The 13397-nt window shown below is 39.0% G+C and overlaps 2 protein-coding genes across 2 annotated transcripts in view; one reads left to right on the top strand and one right to left on the bottom strand.

Moving 5' to 3' along the window:
* TBC1D32 (TBC1 domain family member 32) overlaps nucleotides 1-13397 on the bottom strand; it is a 246584-nt gene that overhangs the window by 177826 nt on the left and 55361 nt on the right. Inside the window, exons 13-14 of the mRNA XM_021710784.1 lie at nucleotides 11480-11622; nucleotides 9322-9449 (exon numbers count right to left, since the gene is read on the bottom strand). Of these exons, the coding sequence (XP_021566459.1) occupies nucleotides 9322-9449; nucleotides 11480-11622 (271 nt within the window). The remainder of the gene's footprint in view (nucleotides 1-9321; nucleotides 9450-11479; nucleotides 11623-13397) is intronic.
* Nucleotides 5292-5848, top strand: LOC103257089 (DAZ-associated protein 2-like). Its single transcript, XM_021710783.1, is given in 4 exon segments — nucleotides 5292-5322; nucleotides 5325-5351; nucleotides 5354-5418; nucleotides 5657-5848. Coding segments are annotated over 4 exon segments (315 nt in total).

The raw sequence follows: 13397 nt of genomic DNA, 5'->3' as shown, positions 1-13397 counted from the left end.
CCGCCCGCCCTGTCGCCGCCAGGCGGGCCGGGAAGACGGCGAACGGGCCACAGCTCCGGGGGGCGGCAAAGGGGCACGGCCGGCAGCAGCGAGGAGGACCCGACAGGACCTGCCCCAAGGGGGCCAGTTGTTCGCTTTTCCACTTTTCGGTTTGCTTCTTTCTTTCTTTTTCGACTGCTTGTTCTTTTGCGCATAAAAGTGTGTGAGGGATCTATCTGGCCTGCCCCCACCCCACTTTTTTTCCTTTTCCTTTTGAGTCCTGCCCCCTTTAAGTCTCCTCTTTCGTTTTCTGTTTCCTGTTGATTTATGTCTCTGTATGATATAGTGCTCATCTTTAAAGGTTTTTCTTTCTTTCATTTTGTTTTGTTTGGCTCTTCCCTTTTTTTTTAAGTTCAACGTGTGTGTGAAAATGTATGTGTGAGGATTCCATTCCAATTTCTTATTTATTTGTCCATTTATTTTAATTTTTTTCTATTTTGTTGGGTGTATGTGTGTGCGTGTGAGTGTGCGCGCATGTGTGCGCACTAGGATTTCCTGTTTTGCCTTTGTTTTGGGGGGGTTTGGGGGTTTTTTGCTTCTTTTTTTATCCAGTATGTTTGGGGTGTGTGTGTGTGTGTGTGTGTGTGTGTGTGTAATTGTCTTTTGCTTTGATTTCTGCTTTTCTTTTCCTGTTTGTTTTTAATTTTTTTATTTTTGTCTGTCTTATTTCAGTCTACTTTCCTCTGTTCTCCTTATTGCTGCTACTGTATCTTGGACTCAGGGGGTACATACACATACCCATCACATCAACATATACACTGGTACTAGGGAGTCAGTCTTAGGAAACCTGTACCACAGTAATTTCTGAATCCTAGCTCCCAATCCTTCACCTTATTTGACTCTCAAAACTACAAGAGACAGCAAAGCTTCCTGCCTACACCCGTTTCAAAATAAAACAAATTCAAAGACCCAGTCAGGGAAGAATAGAGAGCTGAGCAAACATCAGAAGTGAAAGGCTCTCCCACTGTCACTGAATAATGTAACTAAAGAGGAAAGAGATCTGTTACAAATGAGAAAAAAAATCAATGGACAAACACAGGTAATTCCCAGTATAACAAAGTGAAAATGCCTGAAAAAAATCACATCTTGGAGTCTGAAAATATAACAGGGATCAAGGAATGGAAGGAAAAGAGTGAAAAAAGACTCAAGAAAGACAAGATGTAACACTGAAAGAACTTGTAATAGAAATCAGGTCATAACAAATTTCATACAAGAAATAAATAAAAAGATGACAAGCATGGAATTCAGAATTAATCAACAGAAGAAAGAATCTCAGAGCTTGAAGACCAAAACGTGGAATTAACCCAGTAAAAAACATAAAAAACTCAGAAAGAAAGAACAAAGCCCCCAAGAGATGTGTGATTATATCAAGAGGCCAAACCTATACCTGAATGGTAGCCCATAAGAAAGAGAAAGGGAGAACACCTTGAAGCAAGTATCCATGAAGTTATCCAAGAAAACTTTTGCCATCTCACCAGAGATATGACCATCCAAACAAAAGAGATACAGAGAACCCCCAAAAGACATCAAAGGAGAAGACCAACTCCTAGACACATAGTAATTTGTCTACACAAAGTAGGTAGAAAAGAAAAAATCCAAAAGGAGCAAGAAAGAAAGGTCAGACTACCTACCAGGGAAACCAATCAGAATAGCAGCAGACCTATTGCCAGAAATACTGCAAGTTGGAAGAGATTTGAGACCAATTTTCAAAGTCCTCAAAGATAAACAATTTCAACCAAGAATTTCCTAACCAGACAAGCTCAGTATCATCAGCAATGAAGAATTAAAATCCTTACAGACATCCAATCCCTAAGAGATTACACAGCTTCCACACCAACTCTACAGGAGACACTTAAAAGGTATTAAGCACAGAAGAAAAGGAAAAAGAATGACCATGCACTTCCCAAGAGAACAGGAGAACACAGAATCAACAGAGAATATTGCAACTGTAAACTTAAAAACACACACATACATCAACCCAAAAGTTGAAAGGAAACAAAGAAAAAACTTTATAAGCACTTCATGACAGGGCTAAACAATCTCATCTCAATAATCAGGCTGAATGTGAATATACTAAATGCACTGCTGAAAAGACACATAATGGCAAACTGGATAAAAAACCATGACCCAATAATTTGCTGCATCCAGGAAACTTACCACACCACAAGGGATGCACACAGACTCAAAGAGAGAGGATGGAAAACGAATTTCCAGGTGAAGGGATCAAAAAAAAGGCAGGAGTTGCAATCTTAATATCAGATAAAATAACCTTTAAGCCATCAAAAATGTGAAGAGACATAAAAGGACACTACATAACAATAAAAGGTTCAATCCATCAACAAAAATTATCCATCCTAAACATATATGCATCCAACACAGGAGCACCAGCATCTACAAAGCAACTACTAAGTAAACTAAAAAAAGATACTGACACTAACACTATGATAGGTGGGGACATAAATATCCTGCTAACAACCCTAGATATATCATGGAGGCAAAAAATCAACAGAGATGCAGAACCCCAACTTGACACTTGACCAATGGACTTAATAGATACCTAGAGAACACTTCACCCAGCAACCACAGAATATACCTTCTACTTATCAACACATGAAACACACTCCAAGATCGATCCCATCTTCAGACATAAATCAAGCATAAACAAATTTCATAATATTGAAAAACTGTCATGCACTTCCTCAGACCACAGTGGAATATAAATATCAACACCAACAAAATTTCCCCAAAATACACAAAGACATGGACACTAAACAGCATTATGCGGATCGATTACTGAGGCAACACAGAAATCGGAACAGAAATTAAAAGATACCTGGAAACAAATTAAAATGAAGAAACATTTTACCAACATCTGGGATGCCATTAAAGCATTATAAGAGGGGATTTAATATCTCACAAACACACATCAAGAAACTAGAAAGATTGCAAGTTAACAGCCTAACAAATCACTGAAGTGAGCAGAAAAGACAAGACCACCAAAACTCTAACTATAGCAGAAGAATTCAGATCACCAAAGCAGAAGCCCAAATAAGGGACATGAAGACAAAAATATCATAGAAAAAAAATCAACAGAACAAAAAGCTGGTTCTTTGAAAGAATAAACACGATTGATGGGCCTCTAACCAGAATGACCAAAAAACAAGAGAGAGAGAAAAAGCCCCAAAAACACAATCAGAAAAACAAAGGATCAAATCACAACACACCCCAAAGAAATACAAAAGATTATCAGAGACTACTATGCACACTTGTATGGAAAAAAACTTGATAACCTAAATGAAATGGAGAACTTTCTGACATCACACAACCTCCCCAGGTTGAAACTAGAATACCTTGAGACACTAAACAGACGAATAATAAACCAGGAAGTTGACTCTGTCATAAGAAAACTACCTACCTAAAAAAGCCCTGGACTAGACAGTTTTCCAGGAGAATTCTACAAACGTACAAAGAGGAGCTGATACCAATCCTATTGAAAGTATTCCAGGCAATTGAGAAAGACTGAATTCTCCACAAATAATTTTTAACAGCACACTGATAATAAACCGGTAAAGATCCAACAAAAAAAGTGAACTACAGGCCAATATTCCTAATGAACATAGATGCAAAAATTCTCAACAAGATTCCAGCAAATCAGATCCAACACCCCATCACAAAAATCATCCACCATAACCAAGTAGGCTTCCTCCCCGGGATGCAGGACTGGTTCAACATCCTCAAGACCATAAATGTAATTAAATACATCAACAGAGGTAAAAACAAGGAACACATGCTCATATCATTAGATGCAGAAAAAGCCTTTGATAAAATCCAGAATCCCTTCCTGCAAAAAATGCTTGAAATCTAGGCATAGAAGGAACATACCTCAAAATAGTAAGCGCCATCTACAATAAACCCACAGCCAGTATATTGCTAAAGAACAGAAACTGGAAGCATTTCCCCTGAAAACCAAAACAAGACAAGGCTGTCCACTCTCACCCTTTCTGTTCAACACTGTATTGGAAATCCTAGCAATAACAATTAGACTAGAGAAGGAAATCAGGGGTATCCAAATAAGAAGAGAAGAAATTAAGTTATCCTTCTTTGCTGTTGATATGATCCTATACCTCGAAAATCCAAGAGAATCTGCCAAAAACCTTCTTGCGCTAATAAAAGACTTTGGCAAAGTCTTGGGGTACAAAATAAATGTAACGACAACTGCATTCTTATACTCCAACAACAAACAGGCAGAGAACCAAACAAAAAGCACAATCCCATTCACAATAGTCACACAAAAAATGAAATACCTTGTCATCTTCCTAACCAGAGAAGTAAAAGGTCTTTATAATGAAAACTACAAAACAGTTCTCAAAGAAATCCAGGAAGACACAAACAAATGGAAAAATATTTTATGCTAGGAAGAATCAACATTGTTAAGATGCTCATCCTACCAAAGGCAATCTACAGATTCAATGCCATGCCCATTAAATTACCAACATCATTCTTCTCAGACCTGGAAATGACAATACAGAAATTCATACAGAAACATAAACAACCACAAAGAGCAAAAACAATCCTTAGCCAAAGAAACAAAGCGGGAGGTATCATACCTCCAGGCTTTTAAACTTTATTATAAGACTACAACAATCAAAACAGCCTGGTATTGGTACAAGAACTGGAATATGGACCACTGGAACAGGATAGAGATTGCAGAATGAAAAGCTCAATTCCTGAACCAACTTGTCTTTGAAAAAGCCTGCAACAACAACCACTTGAGAGAGGATAACCTATTCAGTAAATGGTGCTGGGAAAACTGCTGACCACAAGCACAAGATTGAAACAGGACTATTACCTATCACCATTCACAAAAGTCAGCTCTAAATGGATCAAAGACCTAAACGTAAAACTACAAACTATAAGAATCTTAGAAAATGCAGGAGACACCCTTACATTAAACGGAGCAGGCAACCAATTTCTGATCAAAACCCTAGATGTCCATGCCTTAAGAGATAAGATAGACAAATGAGACTTCATTAAACTGAAAAGCTTCTGCAAAGCAAAAGAAACCATCAACAGAGTAGGGAGACAGCCCACATACAGGAAATAACATCTGTCAACTATATATCTGACAAAGACCTAACATCCAGGATCTACAAGGAACTCAAACGTGCCAAAAGGTAAAAAACAAGTAGTTCCTTTAAGAAGCGGGCAAGATAACCATCCACAATGCCAAGCGAACCAGACCTGCAGCTGCCATGAACAGCAAAGGCCAATATCCAGCACAGTCAACCCTGTGCAGTCTCCTGGGAATCCAGTATACCTCAGACCTTGCATCTTCCTCAGGCTCCACCCTACACTGATGCTCCACCCACCTACTCAGAGCTCTATCCTTTCTGCACCCAGGGGCTGCCACATACCCACCATGACAGCTGCGTCTCCTGGTGCCTCTCTGAATCTTCCCATGGCCCAGTCTGTGGCTGACAGGCTTTGAGGTTCCACAATCCCCATGGCTTATTACCCAGATGGTCCCATCTACCCGCCTGGCTCCACAGTGCTGGTGGAAGGAGGGTAGGATACAGGTGCCAGATTCGGAGCCGGGGCTACTGCTGGCAACATTCCTCCTCCCCCTCCTGGATGCCCACCCAATGCTGCTCAGCTAGCAGCCAAGCAGGGAGCCAGCGTTCTCGTAACTCAGGGGAAGGGAAACTTCTTCATGAGCGGCTCAGAGGGTGGCTACACCATCTGGGGAGGAAGCGAGGCCACCTCGGTGCCGGGAAAGACTTATGCACCTTCAGCACTCCTCACAACGTAACTGCTTTAGTCATATTAACCTGAAGGTGCAGTTTAGACACATGTTGTCGAGGTGTCTTTCTGGTGCCCAAACTTTCAGGCACTTTCAAATTAAATAAGGAAACATGTACTTCCCCAAAGTATTGGAGGTAGGAGAGGTGTCCATTCATAAAACGAATGTGCTGATGCAGTCTAAGGACCTCCCTTTCATTCCTCTGGAGTAATACTGTACCATACTGGTCTTTGCTTTTCGTAACAAAACATCAAATTCGGTTTGGAGGGAACTTTTGATCTTCCTAAGAATTAAAGTTGCCAAATTATCCTGATTGGTCTTTAATCTCCTAAGTCTTTGATTTCCTACTGATCGTAAATGAAGCGCATTCTCGTCTGCCTCGACCTCTCCATCCTCTGCCCACATCCCTAGCCGCCCACCACCATCTTCCGCCCGCCAGTTTCCACTGACTCAACGGCACAGGACAGAAAGCCAGTCAGACGAATGCCTTCTCTGCTCACACTGCCCACGCGTCATCCTCTAACTCACCTTTCACGAGGGTCCTCCAAACCCCTCTGTGCCCCAAGCTCAGATCCCATCACTTCTGCTTCTGTGTCTCCTCAGGCAAAAGTGGGGGGTGCCTGCCGGACCCTCCTCATAGGTCGTCTCTGCACACACAGTCCCAACCCACTCTTGCTTTGGTGCCAGAAAAACTGAGCTTGATTGGAACAAAGGCTATCATGCAAACTGTACTATAAACAACAGTTTGTTTAAAATAAGAGAAGCAAGGAGAGGATGCATTGCAAAAGTCTCATTGATGTCTTTAGAGCCAAGTTAAGGGGAGTTTTTAGATCAAAAATGGGTTCCTGTTTTTTGTCAGTGTGTCTGATGCAGCTGCTCATGGCTCCCAAAAATTCCTAGACTGGGTATGGGGTCATATCGTGAATGTCTCACTGCAAAAGGACTTGAGTCCAGTGAAATCTCATTAGGATTAAGAGTATTTCAGGAATCCTTAATATTTTGATTTTTGCTTTCTGAAATTGGATTTTATTTCATTTTATCTTATTATTTCAGCTCATCTAAATTTTGTGTTCCCTACATGTGATATTTGTACCACTGACTGTTATGGAAGTTCAGCATCATATGTCTCTATCTACACTGTGGTGCACTTAGCTTGTGGATTTTTTATACTAAAAATATAGACTAAAGACTGTTTTGAAGATATGAATAAAGTGATGGAATTGCATTACACCTCAAAAAAAAAAGTGGGCAAACAACAAGAACAGACACTTTTCAAAAGAAGTTATATGGGCAGAAAACAGATACATGAAAAAGTTCTCAGCCTCACAAATCATCAGAGACATGCAAATCAAAACCACACTGAGATACCACCTAACCCCAGCAGGAATGGCCATCATTAACAAAACAAACAACAACAGATGCTGGCAAGGATGCAGAGAAATGGGAATGGTGGGAATGCACCAGTTCGACCTCCGTGGAAAACAGTGTGGTGATTTCAAAAGGAACTACAAATTGACCTTCCATGTGACCCAGCAATCCCCCTATTGAGAATATACCCAGAGGAACTCAAATCATTCTACGAAAAGATACCTGCACACACATGTTTATTGCAACTCTATTCACATTAGCAAAAACATGGAACCAGCCATGCTGCCCACTGATGTTGGATTGGATTTTAAAAATGTGGTACATATACACAATTGAATATTATGCAGCCATAAAGAAGGACAAACATATGGACTTTGGAGCAACTTGGATGGCTTTAGAGTCAATAAATACCCAGTGATCTATCACAGAAACAAACAACAGAGTTCCTCACTCATAAGCAGACCCTCATATAACATCTACCATATTACTATCAGAAAGGGATTGGCAGTAGTGGGATAATTCTGGGGTTGGAGGGTGAAGGGTGAACACAATATAAAAAGGGTGCCTTCTCAAACCAGACAAAGTGGGAAACAAAGGGAGGACCAAACTTTACCTGTACAATGACCTCTTGTATACCTAATTCCAAATTGTACATCTTTAAAATAACAAATAATAATAACAATGTTTCATTCTTTACTAACTAGAAAAATGCCATAGTTACATAAAAATTAAATTGCAGGGTAATGTATGAAATGTAATATCGTTTTTCTAAAGAGAAGAGGAGAATGTCTGTCTCTTTGTTATATGTATATTTGTTGCACATACAAGGTCTGACAATGAAGTTCACAAACTCATCCTAGAAAAAGTGTTACACACATCATTGCTGATATCACCATGGCCATCTCTGAAGTACTCCCCTTGGGGAGCTATGCACTAATGCCAGTGCCTAGTCCACCTATCAAAGCAATTGTCAAACGTTTGCTGGAATGGCCCTCAGAGCTTTTGTCATATAACCCTCGATGTCCTGAATGTCATCAAAATGTCTTTCTTTCAATATTTCCTCTTAGGTAAAGAAAAGAGTCATGGGGGTCCAGATCAGGTGAGTAGGGAGGGCATTCCAAAACAGTTATTTGTTTACGAGCTCAAAACTCCCCCACGGACAGTGCTGTGTGAGCTGAGGTATTGTCGTGAAACAAGAGCTCCTTTGGGACCATTTTTTCACACATCTTTCTCCTGCCAAGATTTTCAATTAAGATTTTCTTAACTCTTTCTCTATCGATGTTTATTTGGTCTGCAATGATTCTCACAGTCAGCTAATTATTTTGACACACAACTTAATGGGCATTTGCGATGTTTTTGTCAGTTCTGCTTGTTATTGGCTGTCCTGGCCTCTCTTCAGTGACACTGTCCCCTCAGAAAAACGTTCAATCCATTTGTGCACGGTCATTTTCTTCATGTCATTACGCCCATAAACTTGGACTAACAGGTACGTGATTTCACTTCCACTCTTGCCAAGTTTAACAAGAAATTTAATGTTTGTTCATTGCTCTAATTCAAACTCCAACATTCTCGCAACAGCAGCTCTGACGACCGTTCCAAAATTGCTTTGATGGGTGGACTAGGTGCTGGTATCAGTGCATAGCTTCCCAAAGGGGATACTTCAGAAGTCATATTCAGCAGTGAGGTATGGAGCACTTTTTAGGATGAGTTTCTGAACTTCACTGTCAGACCTTACAAGCACAGAGAAAAGTCTAGAAGCCTAAGCACCAAAATGTTACCACTGGTTAAGTGACAAGACAGAAGTAGATGAGGAAAAAGAAGGGAAGATGGCTAGCTTCTCCTCTGTGCACCTTTGTTTGGTTCGACTTAAATCATCTGTGATCTTAGAAGTCTGCAGAAAAAAAACACAAGAAAGCAGAAAACGGAGGTGGGGAAAATCTCATCTAGAATGTACTCTCTCATTCTTATTTTGAAATTGCAGACATCAGGGCCTACTCTGCCTGCATGGTCCATAACTCTAACTTTTTAAAGATCATTAATATGTTATTAATAGCTGGTCAGGAAACCAATATAAACCTAGAATAGTTATCTAGATTTAAAATGTAGGCACGTACCTTTCTTCTTTGGAAGAGTTCATATTTTCCCCATAAAGAAGTAAAACAAGTCCTTCCTCTACAGATGCAAATCTTGCCAAAATATCAGCTATATGAATTAAAGCTGTCTCAGAGCAATTTGGAGCATCCTGTACATTAAAAAGATAACAAGACAAATCATATAATTTTATGACATGCTAGCATGTCACAGACTAAAATTCAAGAGTGGTATGTAGTCCAATAACGTTATACAACCACAAAAAAAGTAATGATTTGCTCAGCTGTGAAATAATATGTCTGAGTTAAATGTGTCATTAGATTATACTATTTTACCAGCACAGTTGATGAGGCAAATAAACACATATTTTTCAACCAGACCAGTTATCGAGAATTGCTGCTCCTGTTACAGTTTTATATATAATTCTGGTTGACAAATGCAATAGCTCCTCTATTTCTATTTGGCTGCTTATTTCCTACCCATTAGCTTCCAGAATATCCAATATAATTGCATCATATATGGTATCTAACACACTATCATTCTTTGTATGGAGCGATTGGGTCACGAGGCGCATCTGAGGAAGCACAGCCCATTCAAGGGCTGGCCAACAGCCTGGAGTGTTATCTAACACAAAAACAAAAACTCGATTAACCACATTTTCTCACTTTTGACTGTAAAGGCAAGTACTAAAATACCTTTATCAACATATACCAAAATACACAAAGCAAATATTAAAAACTGGAGAACCATGTTAATACTAGAGTTCGTTTATGGTATTATGCAATTCCTGCTATTTCTGGAGTCCGCTTGTTTACCTGTCCCTGCATAAATGCCAACACACATAATCTCTATAATAACTTTGAAAAAGGATATGTTGCAACCAATACAGTCTAATAAATTTGGTGGGTTAGCTTAACTAATGATGAGTCAGGTATATTCACCTAAGGAAGAAACTCCAATTATATTAGACAGTCTATTGTTTTTCATATTAAATCTGTCTCTTAAAACAACTTCTCTACTTAGAATATTTCTTTTTTCATATGAGAGTATATGTAGTCTCTCGTGTATATATATACTCAAACACATTAACACAATTTATTCAAGCTTTCTAGTCTTTGTTTTTTTAACTTTTTTTTAAGAGTTGATGTCTCTGTCGCCCAGGCTAGCAGGCTCCTTAATAGCAAATTGCAACCTCAAACTCCAAGGCTCAAGGGGCCCTACCGCTTCAGCCTTCTGAGTAGCTGGGACTACACCTGGCTAATTTTTTTTTTTTTTTTTTTTTTTTACTACAGATGGGCTGGAGGTGTCTCACTATGTTGTACAGGCTGGTCTTGAACTTCTGGCCTCCAGTGATCATCTCTCACTTAGGCCTCCCAAAGTTCTGGGATTACAGGCATGAGCTACCAGGCCCAGCCATGTTTCTCATTTTAAATTATTTAAAGTTCTGCTTTTCCTATTAGAGCAGACTCCTTAAAGGCAATAAACATGTATTATTCAATTCTATATTCACAGTACCTAGCACAAAGCTCATGATATAGTAGTGGCCCAGTGGGTGATGCTAGATGTCTTTTTGTGTTGTTTTAGCTGGAGTGTCACCCAGGCTGGAGTGCAGTAGCATGCTCATGGCCTCCGCAGCCTATTAAATGTCTGACATAAAGCAAATCACTTCTTTCGGCCTTAGTTGTGGTAATTAAATTGTAAACAGATACACATGTGTTCAGAACTGGAATTATATACCAGTTTTCTCTCTAAAGTAACACTAGTTTTTCTTAATACAAAACAGAGTTGTTTCTTCAGGAAAGCAATCATGTTTCCAAAGGCTATAAAAATGTCATTAAAACAAATAACAAAACATTCACAAGATTTATTAAATTTGGAAGACAAATAACTTCCTAATAGAATAACTTTTCTAAGTCCTTCACATCATCAGAGATAAGACTGAATAGAAAAAAGAAATTAAGATGTTATATGTACTTTCCCCCACATGGTCATAACTAATAAATCAACCAACTGCATAAGCTATAATTTAATAATAAATAATCTGTATCAGCACAAAATACACTCATAAATGGAAAGTCAGCATAATATTTCAAATACCTCAAATTTAGAAATAAAGTCTCATTGACTTTTCACTAATACCCAAGTAAGAGAATTTTCTTCTCTTTAGTAAATCATACCAACCTTAGTTCCTTTCATTAAAGTATGAATAGGCTGAAGAAGTGTCTCTACCACAGTGCTGTTATATAAGCATTCAACTGCACATTCTTTTTGATCACAGAGTATCCGCAGAACTTCAGTCACCATACTTGCAGGAGAGTAATTCTCTAACAAACAATGAATATTTTTTAAAGTCAAAAAATTAAGTACTTTACTTTATGTATTAGCCACTGATGCTCCAAGAAATTCAACATAAAAGTTAATTAAATAGTTCAAAAGTCATTCAACTCAAAGCCCAAAGGACAATGTACTACCAGATTACAACCTAAAACTTAAGAGAATATCAACTAATGTAATATATCTTCAAACTGATAAAAGCAAGTAAATGACAATAGATATGACTGCCAAAAGACAAGAATATAAGTTCATTTGCTGTCAATATTAAATCACTGCTTGATATCGAGGATGTGGTGGAAGCAAAGGTACAACTTTTCTCCTCCTAGAAAACACCTTTACCTGTATTCATTTTTACTCTTTCTTTTAAATAACATAGGCAGAAAATTAAATGAGAGTCATCAGATGAGACAACGGGTAAAAAAGAAAGCAGAAGAGAATAGAAACTTTCATAAACTTTTATGGAAGCCAGTATACTTCTTGTATTATCATAAAACCAATGAAAATAAACAGCATTTTTAACATTTTCTTTTAAAATACAGTATGCACAGGAAGACACAAATACACATAATATAATATGGTTGGAACAGTCATGGAATTAAATGATTTTTAGTTTCTGAAATTGGCATATTTCCAGATATTTCATCTTATATCCTCAAAACATTAGTGTTCAATGTAAAACTGTCCGAAATCATATAAGTAAGACAAAATTAATTAATACTAAAACTAAGTTCAAAGTTCATTAATGTCACAATATTCCATACTCCATAAGGTGCTGACGTCAAGTCAGTATCTGACAAAAAGAAAATGGAGAAGTTCAGTGAGTTTTCAGCCAACTCCAGATGAGAAACCCTGTTTGCAAGGAGAGATATGACTTATGAGCAAGTGGCCATTCACTCACTCATCCAGTCGTTTACTACTTCTTGAGAGCCTCCTGTGTGCCAGGCACCGTACTGAGCACTGTAGACAGAGAAGTGAATAAGACAAAAACGGTCCACATGATGGTTAGACAAGATGCTAAAAATCAGAACAGAAAAGGGTGATTTTAATCATAAAGGAAGCACAGTACATTACAGGAGTCCACAGTGGGGGTGCCGAACTGGTGTTTCACACACGTGCGGGCGCTAAAGGCAGAAAAACGCTGAGAACCGCTGCTACCACGGATCACCAGGCGACACAAGAGCACAGATAAAACTTACCAGGGGATACGTATATCACGACACCCATACACAGCCTAAATCATGGGTTTCTTTGATTCACCTTGATTCCTCTCAGAATCTGTGACAGCAATCCTAGGGTAATTTCCTAGTTTTAGAACTGTGTAAGTCTATGCCTTATTGTCACGTTTTGTAATTAAGAGCTTTACTTTGGAAACTTTTATTGATATTCAAAGAAAAAGCATAAGTTATCTTTTATTTTTTATTTTATTTTATTTTTTTTTTGAGTTGGAGTCTTACTCTGTCGCACAGACTGGAGCGCAGTGGCCGCTCCCGGCCACCGCAGCCTCAACCTGCTGGGCTCCGGCAATCCTTCCACCTCAGCCTTCCAGGTAGCTGGAATTACAGGCGCGCGCTACCACGCCCGGCTGATTTTTGGATTTATTGTAGAGATGAGGTCTCGCTGCCCAGGCGGGTCTCAAACCCGTGGGCTCAGGCAATCCACTCACCTCAGCCTCCCAAAGGCGCGGGATGACAGGCTGAGCCACCGAGCCCGGCCATAACTTATCTTTTAGATGTTAATATTTTAAAACATTTTTAATAAGACAGTC

This window comes from Carlito syrichta, unplaced genomic scaffold (genome assembly GCF_000164805.1).
Source record: "Carlito syrichta isolate Samal-C Ts95f unplaced genomic scaffold, Tarsius_syrichta-2.0.1 Scaffold301536, whole genome shotgun sequence".
Taxonomy (NCBI): Eukaryota; Metazoa; Chordata; class Mammalia; order Primates; family Tarsiidae; genus Carlito; species Carlito syrichta.
This window is presented reverse-complemented; position numbering and strand designations above follow the sequence as displayed.